Source organism: Haplochromis burtoni, unplaced genomic scaffold (assembly GCF_018398535.1).
Source record: "Haplochromis burtoni strain Fernald_Lab_line unplaced genomic scaffold, NCSU_Asbu1 Contig_67, whole genome shotgun sequence".
NCBI classification, from domain to species: Eukaryota; Metazoa; Chordata; class Actinopteri; order Cichliformes; family Cichlidae; genus Haplochromis; species Haplochromis burtoni.
The window spans coordinates 1,693,966-1,708,958 of NW_024582428.1; the positions used below are offsets into that span (position 1 = coordinate 1,693,966).

The window sequence follows — 14,993 nt, forward strand, 5'->3', positions numbered from 1 at the left end:
TTTCCTTTCCTTCCTTCCTTCCTTCCTTCCTTCCTTCCTTCCTTCCCACTTTTGCAAAAACACTTCCTGATTGGCAGTCATGATTGTTGTGGTTTGCTCTATTCACTTTATAATATTGTGGGGTCTTCACCTTACACCTTCAAATTACAATATAAAGCTTCTTGCACTGTTGTTGTGATTTGGTGCTACACAAATAACATTGAATTGAATAAAGAGAAATGGGTGAGTCACTTCATCTCAAGTCAAATCAGATTTTTTTTGCTCAACCATTTAATATTTGCTTAAAACTTTTGTGGTCTTGAGTATTGGCTAATTAAAATATGAAAATAAAAATAAAATAAAATTCCTGCATTCCTGTAAAGCTCCATATTTGAGCACACCCTAATTTTTTTTTTTAAAAAACCCTTCACATTCCAAAATATAACTTTTCTGACAATTTCTGAATAATATATATAGTCATATTTAACAATAAAACAAAAAATAAAAAGGAAGAATGGCGTCTGTAGCTTGAATACATGTGGCACACGTGGAATGTATGGAACACATCCCTTTTTTCATCTGAGCACATGTCATGAAATAAAAACACATTGAGGAGTAACTGAAAGAACGTATGTGCACATAAACACCACACAACGGAAATACACGATTTTACATGACTGTACATTAACTGTGGAATGTAATGCATTATTTGGCCACTAGGTGACATAACATCAATGGCTCGCACAGACTAGTTTGAAGCAAAAACCAGGACCGATTTAAAGGAAATTTCATATCAAAAAAAGGGAAATTCACTCATATAAACACACAGAGGGAAACACATGTAATGACCTTGTTATTTTATTGTGGAGATGAGGACAGGGCTGACGGCGTAATATCTCCAGCATTCAGTTTGCTAACCCAATAAAAGAAAAGCTCGGTTCATACTCTGTCTATTCTATACATTTAGTTTTACCTTTTACGGTGACTTTTGGAAGTTTTGTAACATTTAAATTCAGACAGCTGTCTCACTTATCGATATCGCACATGCCTTAATAGTATTCAGTTGTAATATGCATTTCTTATCCTTATTTCCAACCAATAGCCAAACTCTGTCTCTTATGGTAATAGCGTGCCTCTTGACATGCTGCCAGTCTGTCTAAAAAATGTGTCATCTATCCAAGCAAAGCATTGGTTTTTTTTGCACATGTTTTACCCCTCACCTCGCAACTCCCCGCATTGACGAGCCGGTCACATGGTTTCCTTGGACGTCTGCGGGAAGAGGGGACACAATCTGCGGGCATAAAAATGAAATCCAGAATACCCTAATGGAGGGGGCCGGGGGTGTGTGTGGGGGGAGGGGGGTGGGGGCGCTTAACCGACCAATGAGCTGCAACGGGAGCATTAGTGGTGGCGTCATAGCAGCAGCATCTCTGACTCCAGATTGAGGTGACTCCTGCAACCATGACCGGATGATGAAGGGGTAATAAACGGATACCGATGATGATGTGCTCGTGGAGGTGAAGAAGAAGATGGCTAAAGAGAGGTGCTGCTGTCACCGCAACATACGACTTACATACGAGGTAGTCACGCATCGTCTATTTCTGTTTGTGCTGTAATGTAGAACCGGTTTGGCCGAATAACAGCAATAAAGATGGAGACACTTATTCTCGTGTAACTGAAAACAAATTTAGAGGAAATGCAGCGCATAAGAACGCAATGTGTCGTTATATACCCGCCCAGCAGGCATATTATGTTGTAAACCAAAATCCAGTGTTGATGCTGTCAGGTGGTGATAAGCATCTGATTGGTCCGCAGGAGGTCTGGGACTGTTATTAGTCAATAACTGTTTCCTGTTCCTAAGTGATTTATTGATTTCTGAGCTATATGATTTTCATTAGCAGTCTCAGCACAGAGCTCTTCCTCTACTGTAGCTTTCCATCTAAAGGGCAGTACTTGTGATTTTTCCATCTCTTGAATGAATTACTTCTCTCCAACAAGTTTCTAGGCTTTCTCAAGTGTTTTTACATAGAAGACAGAGAATAAAGGAAAAGCAAATTCACATATTTCAATGACTGTTCTGACTGGCAGTGCTGATGTAATTTATGCAATATTTTACATTTATATCAAAAATATTTAGACAATAGTTTGAAAGTTAGATTGCAATTGTACATGTATGCTGATCTCATTATATATAGAATGTGGTCACTCTGATTAGGCTGAATATGCTACATTCTTTCCAATCACATGACAAAGTCCTTTTTGATCAGGTCCTGTGATGTGTTAAAGATCAAATGCTATCATATTATCCCAATTGAATCCTTTGCGCTCCAATTGCAGGCCAGAGTTTCTAAACGTATGATTCCAGGCACACAAACAAGATATCAGGCCCTCTCCTGTGGAACTAGCTCCCAGTCTAGGTTTTGGTGACAGACATCATGTCTACTCTTAAGACAGGGCTTACAGTTAGTTTTGGATTAGGTGACCACAAACCAACATTATTACAGTTTTTGTTTTCTCTAGATTATAGGATCATCACTTTAAATATAACACATTTAAAATTCAATTAATTACATTTTATTTATTTTGAGCAAAATCATGGCAACAGCCCCTAAAATGATAAAATGCTTTAATTCTACACATTTTTATGCAGGTTTTTTTTGTTCAACCCACCGAATTAAATCTGAAAGTCTGAGCTGAGTTGTTTCATTTAAAATTCATTGTGGTAATATACAGAACCAAAAAGGTTGTCTCTGTCTGTCCAAACATTTATGGACCTAACTGTAAGTGGAGTTTTCAGGTATCTGTACTTTACTTTAGTAGTTATTTTTACTTTTTACTTTTACTCCCTACATTTTAAACAAATACTTTCTACTCCATATATTAACAGACTTTGCACTTACATCTACTCATGTTGTCATTCAGTGATTCAGGCATAACATTCATTACTTTAAGGACCACGTTTGTGTGTTAGATGAAGATAAACTCAAGCTGTACATTTACTGTAGTACTGTGCTAAAGGTAATAAGAATCTTTTAGGATAGGATAAAATACCTTTTACTTTAATTAAATCAATTAATTAATTTTTTCAACATTTTTATTTGCATCTTCAACTGAAAACCCAAAACTGCAGCAAGTTCTCAGTTAAACAAATATTTACTATTCATGTACTTTGTTAGGTGTATTTTACACGTGTATTTCATTTGCTGACACTTCCACGTGTAAGTGGGATGCATTTATCCAAAAGTCAGTTTTGCAAATAAGAAAGAAAAAAAACCTGTCAATTTTGTGTAATGTTTGTTAATGTTTAATGACTGAGCATTATGTCACTTGTAGCTTAGATTTGTGATATTTGAGCCAAACCATCACACTGAGTTATTGATTATTTATAAAGTAGTTTTTCAAAATATGCGCTTTGGATGGGGGAGGGCTAATAAATGCATTTGTCTTCTGGCTAAATTTGAGTGAAAACACCTGGGAAAATAATGGCCACATGTTCAAACTGTTGATCAGCTATTTTATGATGTTGATTTCTATCGTGAAACATTCTTCGTTTTTTAACAGTACACACCAGTGAATTCTCTTGGATGAAATAAAAAGACAAAAACAAACTGTCATTCAAAGTCTTTCTGGCAGATTTTTGGCCTTTAAACACTCTTCAAGATCGTCATTCACAGCTTGTACATAAACTGCTGAATTAACTGGACAGCAACATCCTCCCAGCACAGTACACAGACCCTGCATCTAATAAGACAGAGAGTGAAGGTCTGTGCCACATTCTCTACTCGTGGTGGAGAAAGATTCACAAAACACTAATAAATCTCTTGTGCGGGACTAAATATTTGCATTCATTTAATAAAAAAGAAAGATGTTTACATACATCACCAGAGCATTCTCATTCCCAACGCGTAACATACAGACGATTTGTCACATATGTATCAGATTTAGATAACAGCTCAAATGGAGTCCTGACAAACTTACTCAGGTTCACTGAAGATAAAGTTCTTAAAAATACAACTTTTTGATCATATTTTTTCTACATACTTTACTACTAAAGGTGTTTTTGACTGCGTTGATGGTCAGCTTTGTCAGTCACAGCTCTAGTTGTCTGAGCACTGTCCAGCATCGGGGTGGCTGTAGCTCAGGAGCAGGTTATCTACAAACTGGTAGGTTGGTGGGTCCATCCCTCACTGCTCTGTTTGCCTAATATGCATGGGAAAGATGTTAACAGCAAGTTGCTCTCTGCATGCTCTCGGCATGAGGATGTGTGTAAATGTTAGACAGAAAGAATAGTTTGAATGAGGCATGTTGAATAAAGCACTTTGAGTACTGAGGTGGAGTACGATATGCAAACCAGTTCATTTATAATGGTCCAGTGTTTCGAATTTTTGTTGTGGAATAATGAAATGTTCTTTTGACATGTTTTTATTGGAGATTCAGTATCGGAATTTCAGGAGCGTGACCACGCCTCCAAACACGCTCCTTCCAGTTGTCATCTATATATGTTTCCCCGGTTCTACAAGCTGTTCATTCTCATTTGCCCCACCATCCTGCCCCTTTTTGAATTCTTTAACTTCTTCACTTCCATTTGGCACATGGGGACCTGCCAGGCCCCTTCGAGGCCTTCCCCAAACCGCAGCTCAATTCATGTCCAAGCCATTCACCTTTACCTACTAAAATGCTGCCAAACCTAAAATGAGGATGTGGGCCCAGTGAATTATAACATATGTATATTATTTTCTAGTGCTTCTGAGTTTGGTTATTTGCCGCTCTTGATTTCTTGTTTAGTTATGTCAGTTCCCTGTGATGTCCAGTCTATCCGAGTCTCATCTCTGCGTCTTGTCCTCAGTGCCTGCTGTTGGAATTCAGTCTTGCTTCAATGTTAGTTTATCTTATGTCAATTTGCTTCTGGTCTTTGTTCATCTTCCCTCATAACCTTATGCTGCATGCTCATCTGTCCGTGTTTTTCTCTGGTCCAAGTTTATCAGTCTGTTTTGCCCATCCGCTGCTCTGTTATTATTTTTGTTAACTCAGTCTGCTGCCTGCAATTAAGATGTGTTTAAATTTAGTTCTGGTCTGATGAGTCCTACATTGGGTTTTCAATTTAATTACTTTGAACATCTTTCAAATAAGTATGAAAGAACAAATCGAGTAACACACTGTCAGAGGTTTACTTGCAAAAAAACAGATACAATACAAAATACATACTTCCAGCCTTGATCACAGGTGCATGTCATGGCAAAGCCAATCACATGTAAGCATATATCATAGTAGTAACTAGTAACATGTTGTATCACATAGTTGCTGCTCATACAAATGTCACGTTCAACAACATCCCAAATATGCTCCACTGGACTGAGATCTGGTGATTATGGAGACCAGTAGGGTTGTGTTTCTCCAAACTTCTATTGTGGAATTTTGGTGAAAAATATGTGCAAAATATAGCCTCCGTATCCTGTTCTTAGATAACAGTAGTGACCAACAGTGTGGTCTGCTGTACCAGTCTGATTCAATGTCAGATACTTTCAGAAATGCTCTTCTGCTTACATTTTAAGCAGAGTTACTGTTGCCTTCCTATCAGCTCGAAATTCTCCACTGAAAAAATGAGAGCAGCCCATCTGGCATCAAGAACCATGTCACTTTCACTCCCCTTTCTTCCTAATGCTTGGTTTGAACTTCAGCAGGCTGTCCCTGCCATGTCTACATGCAATTTAGTAAAGTTTAAAAGAAATGCTTCACATTTCCTTTTTGTGTTTGAACACTTTTTATTTTTGCAGTACTCTTTCTAAAGTCAGTAAGGTTTTGATTAAAGTTTAAAAAAAAAATTATTCACTGTAAACGGAGTTGAGGTGACTGGCTGACATTGACCTGTTATAATTGTTAGCCAGCAACAGCAGTCTAAGCACAAGAGCACAGATACAAGATTCAAGGTGGAAAGCTGAAAGTTAACCAGGAAAAAAAAGAAAGAATGTACAAGTAGGAGGGTAAAGGATGTGATTGGGTTAATAACAGGGTGTAGCTTTCTGTCAGGAGACTGGCCCTCGTCTCTCTTGTTTCATGTCTCATGTCTTTCATGCCTGTCATCACCTCAATCTAGAATAACAATATCAGATAACATTATTCATAGTAGTTAAATTTAACACCGAATTTCTACATCTAGCTCTACTGAATAAACTGTCCCGTTCTCGTAATTTCTCTTTCAATCTTTTTGGAGCGTGAAGGTCCGACTCAAGTTCTATGATCATAGTTTGACTGCCAAAAATAAAGATGTGAGCTCAGTCAAGGGAATTTGACTGATTCTTCTAAACCACAGGAGTCATGTGTGAAATATCTACGTGCTGACACAGCAACAACTCAGTCAAGAGAATAACTAAACAGTGAAGAAAATCGAAAAGTTACAGACTGATAGGTTAAGTGAATAAATTCTTCTGTTATGCAGTGGTGACCACAGCTTGTCAGAAGAGAATAATACGGACACAGAATTAATATGGAATTTGAATAAATGATAAAAAAAAACATAATCTTAGATGAAACTGGTAACTTAAAAGAGTCTCATAAACAAATGTCAGTTTCTGTGGTAACAATATTCTGCTAATATACAAGTTAAAGGTAAATGACTGCAGGTGTGTCACACCACCTCCTTCCTGGTATCCATTCCTCAGGGATGCCCCCTCTCTCCAGGATTGTGTTAAACAAAGACCACTTAAAAAGACCACTGCCCTCTCTCCTACATATCCATACTGCCACAGGTATGTCATACCTTCCTACCTTCACACCTGCCTTTCCGCTCTTCTTCCTCTTCCTTAGTGCCCTCATTACTAAATTTTCTCCCACCATTATCTTCTTTTTCATTTTCCTTATTCTTGTTTCTATAATAATCTTTGAAGTTTACTTTGAAATTGTTTTTGCCCTAACCCCATGGATTGGGAACTATAGGCCTGATGTAAGGAATTATGAATACACAGTAACACCCAAGACTCCAAGTGACCCAAGCAGTAAATCACACTTGAGTGAAGGGTTTGTTATTTTGGCTAATTGCATTTGGCTCAGTTGAGGGAAGCATCTCAGTTCAACCTCTGATTTTCTGTCTCTTGCCCCGATAAGGCCTGCTGGCCAGCTGCACACTGCGTGCTATGTGTGGAATGTGAGGATATCTATGCTTAGGTCAAGATGGAAGGACAGTGAAGGTGAGGAAGAGAGGAGAAGAGACATTCCCTGTTCCTTAACCCCAAACCTACAGGTCATGTATCTGTATCTATCTGGCAGATTGCAGGTTACACTAAATTATGAATTGACCAGTTTTAGATTTCATATACGCACATAGATCCAAATATAGCAAGGTATCTCTTTGTTATGAATATTAAGTGTTATTTGCATACTCAGTTCCTATGAAGCTGTTATTACATGGCAGTACATGAAGTAGTAGAATTTACTACTAAACAGGTCTTGTTATCTCAATAAAATTAAACTGTAGTGAGTTATGATCGCTATAATCTTTCTTTTCCCCATTTTGTTTGGCTTATTTTGGCGCGAATCAAAAACAGGTGTCAAAAAAAGGTGCACGAACTCTTGGTTTATGGCCAGCATTAGCACATGTATTGTGGTTGTGAATAAAAACAGTCAGCAAACATGAACATCGGGTACAGCTGTCTGGCAAATGTGAATCTATATAAAAACCTGTGGGAGTTTAGAAAGCAGAAAACAATTCCTGTGTCTTTGCTGTTTTTTTCACCAGTTTGTTACCACTACTGTACTACTTTCACTTCATTTCCAAGATTATTGTATACAAAAACATTATTTATCTAAAACGGTGGATCATGACCAAAGGAGGAGACAATTAAATTTTATTTGGATCTGGGAATGTGTTTTAATAGTATTATTATTATTATTATTATTTTCTTTTTAATTATTATTATTGTTATTATTATTATGAGTCAAGGTTTTCCCCTTGCATGAAAACACGTTTTCTGAGTGCCATTAAGATTTGAATTCAAATACAATTTTCTCGTTGCTATACACACACTTTTATAAAGTAAAGTAGCAGCAAAACAAATGATAAATAACCATTAATACTGTAACTTGGCACACCTTGTCTAATTGTGCTTGCCCTTCGTTTACTAAGTGATAATTATCATTATCTGTGCGCATTAAACTGAATATGCAATATTAAGAAAAGTAACAGAAAATTAAAACTCCTATGACCAAAGAAGAGGCTTCTCTCTAATTTATAAAGGTCTGGTTCTCAGGTGAATGAATATACAATTTGATCCTTTGTGTTAATAAACTGCCACACCTAAAATTGCCCATAGGAGTTTTTCTTTAAACCAAACACAGTTCAAATCTGATTTTTTCTCCCTACAGACAGACTCACACAGACCACACCCTCCTGTTTGGCGAAGCACTGAATAAGAATTTCCACAAATGTTGATCCAGACCACTGTTTTTGACTCCTAGCCTAAAGCTGTCTAGCTTTGATCCTGAGCTCCCTCGGCCAACCTCAATGTGCTGCTTGTTTGTTCAGATCTAGTCGGCACAGCTATGCTGTGATTCTTTTAAACTGATTTTCAAGAGAGTGATAACAGAGGTGCTTAATGCTGCTTTTGTGTGAAGGATCTGAACATTTTCTCCAGGAAAACATGTAAAGCAGTTCAGTGTTTTGTGTTGGAGGAAATTAGTGTCTAAATGCCGCCTTTTACCTGTTGCAACACGTTAGACACACCTACAGGGAGAAGGAGGTGTGCATAAACACACATGCACACTATCAAACACACAGGTATCCTCCTTGTGCTCCACCTGCCTTTAAAAAGTACCAGAGGCAAATAGTCAATAGACAGTGAGTATTTTATTAGAAATGGCTGGAAAACGTTGGTGTGGTTTATACACCCACTGACACACACACGCACACATACCTGGTGAAGCGGCTGTTGTGGAGCATGCTGAGACAGATCACTCTTTCATGGTGAAGCAAGCAGCCTCTGTGTACCTTTGCTCCACGGTGCTGTTTACCACGTCTCTCTGTGACTCTCGCTGCCACGTCAAATGACTGCCTGGGTGCTTGGCTCGCTCCTCTGGGAGCCTCGTGGCCGAAGAGCCTGACTGTGGTCACTCTGCTTTGACTCTGAAGATTCTCTGCAACTTTGCTATTTGCAGCTTGTAATATGCCTGGGTTTGAGTGTTTACTGAAACTCTAATGGCAGCTAGGAGGTAATCGGATATCTTCGGGTCTCTGAAGGCTGAGGCCAAGGACTATTCACCTGACAGATGAGGACATACTATGTACTGAGCTTTTGTGCTGTTTTTTAATGATACAGCTGAAAAATGAGTGGATTTCTTTATAGAGGAAGGTAAGCCTTTGCAACAGTGCTTATGATGAGTCAGTTTGATGAATGTGCATGGTTTGTGAAGTGTGAGTGTATTTCTTTGTTCTGTATAGGCATGTGTGAGTGCGCTTTTATAAATGTAGCATGTAGAGAAAAGATTTTGTTCTGAAAGCAGATAGAGTAAAAGTCTCATTTACCTTTCAGGAGAAAAGAGAGCTTTACACTGAAATTAGCTCAGCCAGCTGCAGTCATTTCAACGTAAACAGCTGCATTATCTGTGTCCACTGTTGTTATTTTAACCCCTTCAGGCATGTGACAAAACATTAGTCATGTTTTATTTCTCATACTAAAAGTAATTCATGTAATTACACTAACAGTGTAAAATATTGTGTCATCCAGTTGGAACTTATTCTTAAAACTGATGAGATGACTGAAAACGTCACGATTTGGTGGCTGCTGCGGTCCAACAAATGGAAATATTCTACATGTTATTGTCTGGGGTTAAAGTGGAATTTGACAAGGGGGACGCTAAGTTCAGGGCAGCCAGGGAGCAACTACATTATATTACAATTTAGAAGCCTTTGTTACATTTGCCACTATCCAACCCTTAGCCACCTTAAAGCTGAAATTTGGCACCTGTTGTTAAAAAGCTTAATACCACTTTAGATTCAGATTCACGTTAAATTGAAATTGATGACATCCTCAAGAACAAACTTCTGTTACTTATTGAAAACTTAAATATGCAATTATTTTGAAGCATTATTACCTTTCTTTTCAAAGGTCAACAAGACATGAAAACTTCATGTACAAGATATTTAGTCAAATCAAATGCAAACTGCCTAAAAGATTGCTGACTTTACAAACAAATACGATTGTAAAACCTTCTCTCTTGGTAGTTACACTTCCACCACTATCTTTCTATTGAGAATTTGCTCAGAAATTACAATTCAGAATTGAGTGCTATGTCTCTTTCTTAAAATGTATCTGTTGCTAACCACGGACACCACCATATGGATTAATAAATGAACACAAACAGAAGCAGAACAAAAGATGGTTTCATCCACCCTCTCCAGTGCTAAAGTCCTTTCGTCTAACCTCACAATACAAGAAAAGAAGGCTGTTGCATCACTGAGCAAAAACAAAACATCACCATATTACCAGCCGACAAGGGGAGGTGCACTTTTGTTCTAAACACAGACCCAGTGTTAGCAGTATAAACTCAGCTACCTACAGCATTTCCAAACACCTTGCCACCATCCTTGTGCCCCTTGTGGGGAACAACCCTATCACATCAACTCCACTGACTTCAACAACAAGGACCAGAAACTTGCACTGGATCCAGATGAAACCATAGTGTCCTTTGATGTGGTTTTACTCTTCACTTGCATACCTACAAATGAGGCAGTGGAGACTCCCAGAAAACGACTACAAGAAGACAGCTCCTTGGAAAACTGAACCAGCTTCACCCCCAACCAGATTTGCACACTGTTAGATCTCGGCCTTATCACCACATATTTTAAATACAACAAGGGTTTCTACAGACAAAAACATGGATGTGCCATGGGCTCCCGAGTGTCACCTATTGTAGCCAAACTTTACATGGAGGAAATGGAAAGAAAAGCTCTTGTCTCTTTTAAAAGGACAGCACCTAGCTATGGGTACAGATACATGGATGGCACCTGGATCAAAACTAAAACCCAAGAAGTTGAATCCTTCACTGCTCACATCAACTCATTCGACAGAAATTTAAAGTTCAACAGGGAAGTATACTTCAGACCAGCGGCACCCTCAGTCAAAAACTGGTTCATCGCAAAAACAAAAATTCCAAACACAAACTAAACAACATTGTGTATGCTGCACAGTGCAGAGAAGAGTGCTCAGACCTCTACATTGGACAAACCAAACAGCCACTTCATAAATGCATGGCACAACATAGAAGAGCCACCTTGACAAGACGAGACTATATCTGCATCTAAAGGTTAAAGGTCACTGTTACGAGCATGCAAATGTTCACATTGTAAATTTTGAAAACTTATGCACAAATTTTGTAAACATTAAAGTTATATACAACTATTTATCTAAAAATGCAGCCAATGCAATTACACATAATCCTAATACTCTACTTGAGCACTCAAAGCACATTAAACATCATGCCCCATTCACTCAATCACACAAGCACCTTTTCTATGCTTTGTCTCCCTAATATTCGCAAACATTCACACTTGGATGCATTAAGCAACCTTCTGATTAGTAGATGCTCTGCTCTACCTCCTGAGCTACAGCGACCCCACTTCTTAAGCAGTCTTTACCTTAGAACAGAATCTCTAATCTTCCTCTCATGTCTCCTCTTTCTTATTTTACTCTCCATCGCAGAGAGTAAAATGATCACGCATTAACATTTTTTCTTCCCTTGGAAATACAGCCACTTCACCCATAGATATCAAATTATGTGCCAAATTGCACAGAAACAGTGTGTGTGTCATACATCATATATTGAGCCTTTTAAAATTATGAATTTGAAATTACCCGGCATTTCATAAAAGTTGGATTTCATTCACTCCACTTCTGTGGTGCTAGCTAGATGCTGAAGTACCTTGGACACAACTTATATAACTTATGGTTATATCTTAACCATGAACGCATCAAAAGAATGAGATGAGAAAAGGATGTGTGCATGTGGGATTATTTAGTGACTTAAGTGTCTCAGAAAAAATAGCTAAAAGGACCATTGTGTATATATATATATATATATATACATATATATATATATATAGTACTATTCTTAGTTAGCGTATTGTCTGTCTTGTTAATGTTGGTTTATGTTGGTTTATAATGGAGCACTGTAACAAAAAATAATTTCCCCCAGGGATCAATAGAGTATTCTGATTCTGATTCTCAGTGTTCCAGGCTGCAAAATTGGCTAGCTTGCCAACCAATAATTCACATGAATTCAGTCTTTGCGTTTGGCAAATAAATGATTTACTGATGAATAAATATCATCATCATATCAGTTATTCGAAAAAAATCATATTAGCTGGTGAAGTAATTTGGCAAAGTAATGTTAGCAAAAAAGTTAGCCATCTATCAATCACTGCACGGAGTTGTTGATAGGTAGTTTATAACATTAGGCCATGAAGTATTTTAAAATTACCAGTTACAGGCAGTGTTGGGAAGGTTACTTTTAAAATGTATTCCACTACAGATTACAGAATACATGCCCCAAAATGTATTTTGTAACGTATTCCGTTACGTTACTCAATGAGAGTAATGTATTCTGAATACTTTGGATTACTTAATACATTATCATGCTTTTTACAACTACATGAATGTACTATTGCTGTGTGATTTATTACTATTACTGAAGGTTACTTGCCATACCAACACCAACTAGATGTTTAAATCTTAATCTAAATGAGTAACAGTAGGTGGACATTAGGTAAAGCTGCACTTTTGGCAGCGAATGCGTATATAGAACAGGTCAGCGGCTCCAAACCGTAGTAAAGGGACCTCTGGCTAATACGTCAGGTTCCGTGTCGGGCTTGTAGCTGTAATCTAGCTTTACTTTGTTGTCTGGGTCAACTTCGCTAGTGAGAGACAGAGAGAGGCGTTGAAAATCTGCTCCAACGGAACTTATTGTTTTGGAGGAAAACATGAACACAGTGTACAGTCGAGTCTTAATAGCTTACTTACAACTGGGCTACACTTCCCATAAGGCTACATTCTTTAGGGCTATACCTGTAACACTCTGCCAATTGCCTTTATATTAAATAATTTTTTGAACAATAATTTGAAAAAATCTTTTGTCACGTCATTATGCAGGCCGCAAGGTTGAGACACAGGCATTAGAGCCTCTTAATGTGTGTTTTGTTTGGGTTTCCACCGGCACAGAATTACCAAAAATAGAGAGGGGACAGCCTAACATATGAAACAGGAAAAGACTGCCATGTAATCCCTTTATTTCAACAAAGTAACTGTATTATAAATACCACCTTTTAAATGGTAACTGTAACGGAATACATTTACTCATATTTTGTATTTTAAATACATAACGGCGGTTCAGGAGTGTAAATGACTTAACCAACCTCACCCAATCACAGTATTCTCCTATATATGGCGGCTTGTAATTCATGTATATTAGCAGGGGTGCACAGGTTAGTTAACATTAGGTCCCAAAAATGAGGAAGTCTCTAAGAAGCCCCGTTAGAGTTTCACGGCCAGTTGGTGGAAGGAGTTCTTGGATTATTCCATGCTGTCTTTGTTTACTGTTTCCCCATTGGTGACTGATGGCTGTGTGACTTGAAGCATTTGCTGACTCATTTTCCACCAGCAGCATGTGAGTGTTAGCTTCTCTGACATGGCAGTGTGAAGCAGCTCTGCTCATTCCTACTGCTTTGTACGACTTACTACATTTTCACTCATACATCATGCAGACAGGACTCCAGCAGAAAACAAGTTTAGTGCAAAGATAAGGATCATTATGCGGCTGCTGGTGAAGACACATGGGAAAATGTTCAGGGACTTTACTGATAGCTGTCTCTGTTTTCAGGCACTGTGGTGCAGATAAACGGGCCAGGCCGAAAAGCATGATGGGTAAGTGTCTCCTAATGTATTACAAATGCAAAGTGGTGCTTGTCTTATTTTTTAAATGTGCATTTTCTCCTGCTTCTAAAAATTAAACAATGTTCATTTCTTTGTAAGTAAGCTGCCTTTATCATTCAAACTTGGGTCCTATAACTTAAGAATACCCCTACCTTGGCAGCTTGATGGCCTGTGAAGTATCTTTGCTCTTCCTAGGACAGATCTCCAAAGTGATTTCTGGGATCTGCTGGATCCATTCACCCAGTTTGGTGGTTACTGCCCTGAATGCTCTGATTACCTCAGGCATCACTGTTCTCTGGCTTCTAGCTTCATCATAGTCCTGGGTCAAAGACCAGGACAATGACATGAAATTATTTGTCAAAATTCACAGTATTAAAGTGTGATTTAAATGTGATGAGGATTTGGACAAAAGTAATGTATTATGTTAATGATGGTTCTGAGAAGTCCAATCAAACAAAATGTGTGCTTGCATACTTCTACTATTATGTCATTCATATCGGTGTTCTGTAGTGTTTCGTAGCCTGGCTTGCTGCAGGCACTGCAGCAGCTAACATCTCAGCACTTGATCCAGGATACCTTCTAACTTCTTACACAACAACTTTTTAATCATATTTAATGTGCTGCAATTTTAAAGAATCGCCAGAAATATAAACTCTGCCAAAACTAACGTGATTACACCCCTTGGAATCTTGCCCTTCACTACCACCACCCCCTTTCTCCTGCAGATAATTGCCCCTGCTTTTAAAGGAATAAAATTCAAACTATTATACAAATCGAATTCTAAGTATTGGATGGAGTTTTCTTGGAAAACTCCTGGCCTGTTATAGGGGATAAGCATGGCTTCGTGATGTCTTTAGACCTCTGGAAATATTTAAATTGGACCACAATATACTATATCAATTCTATGAGTGTGTGTATAAGGACACACACAGCCCATTTGTATCTAGGTTTAATGGGTTTATAACGAGGTGATGGTTGATCACACAGTCTCAGAGACGTTGCTCAGAAAACCCTGAAGTGTTTAAATTTCACCCGTTGCTGTTGCACTGATAATTCTCAGAAACTAGAGCAAATTTATTGTAAATAGGAAGCATTCAT

General features: G+C 38.1%; 1 protein-coding gene across 3 annotated transcripts in view; it reads left to right on the plus strand.

Annotated features, from left to right (window-relative positions):
* The first annotated feature begins 1,371 nt into the window (after positions 1-1,371).
* pde4dip (phosphodiesterase 4D interacting protein) overlaps positions 1,372-14,993 on the plus strand; it is a 91,600-nt gene continuing 77,978 nt past the window's right edge. The window contains exons 1-2 of one of the 3 annotated variants that reach the window (XM_042221462.1): positions 1,372-1,559; positions 13,843-13,886. In XM_042221462.1, coding sequence (XP_042077396.1) covers positions 13,880-13,886 — 7 coding nt within the window. In that variant the 5' untranslated portion in view covers positions 1,372-1,559; positions 13,843-13,879. Of the gene's footprint in view, positions 1,560-8,156; positions 9,321-13,842; positions 13,887-14,993 lie in introns of those variants that run through there. The other 2 variants (XM_042221461.1, XM_042221460.1) reach the window with 2 other exon arrangements.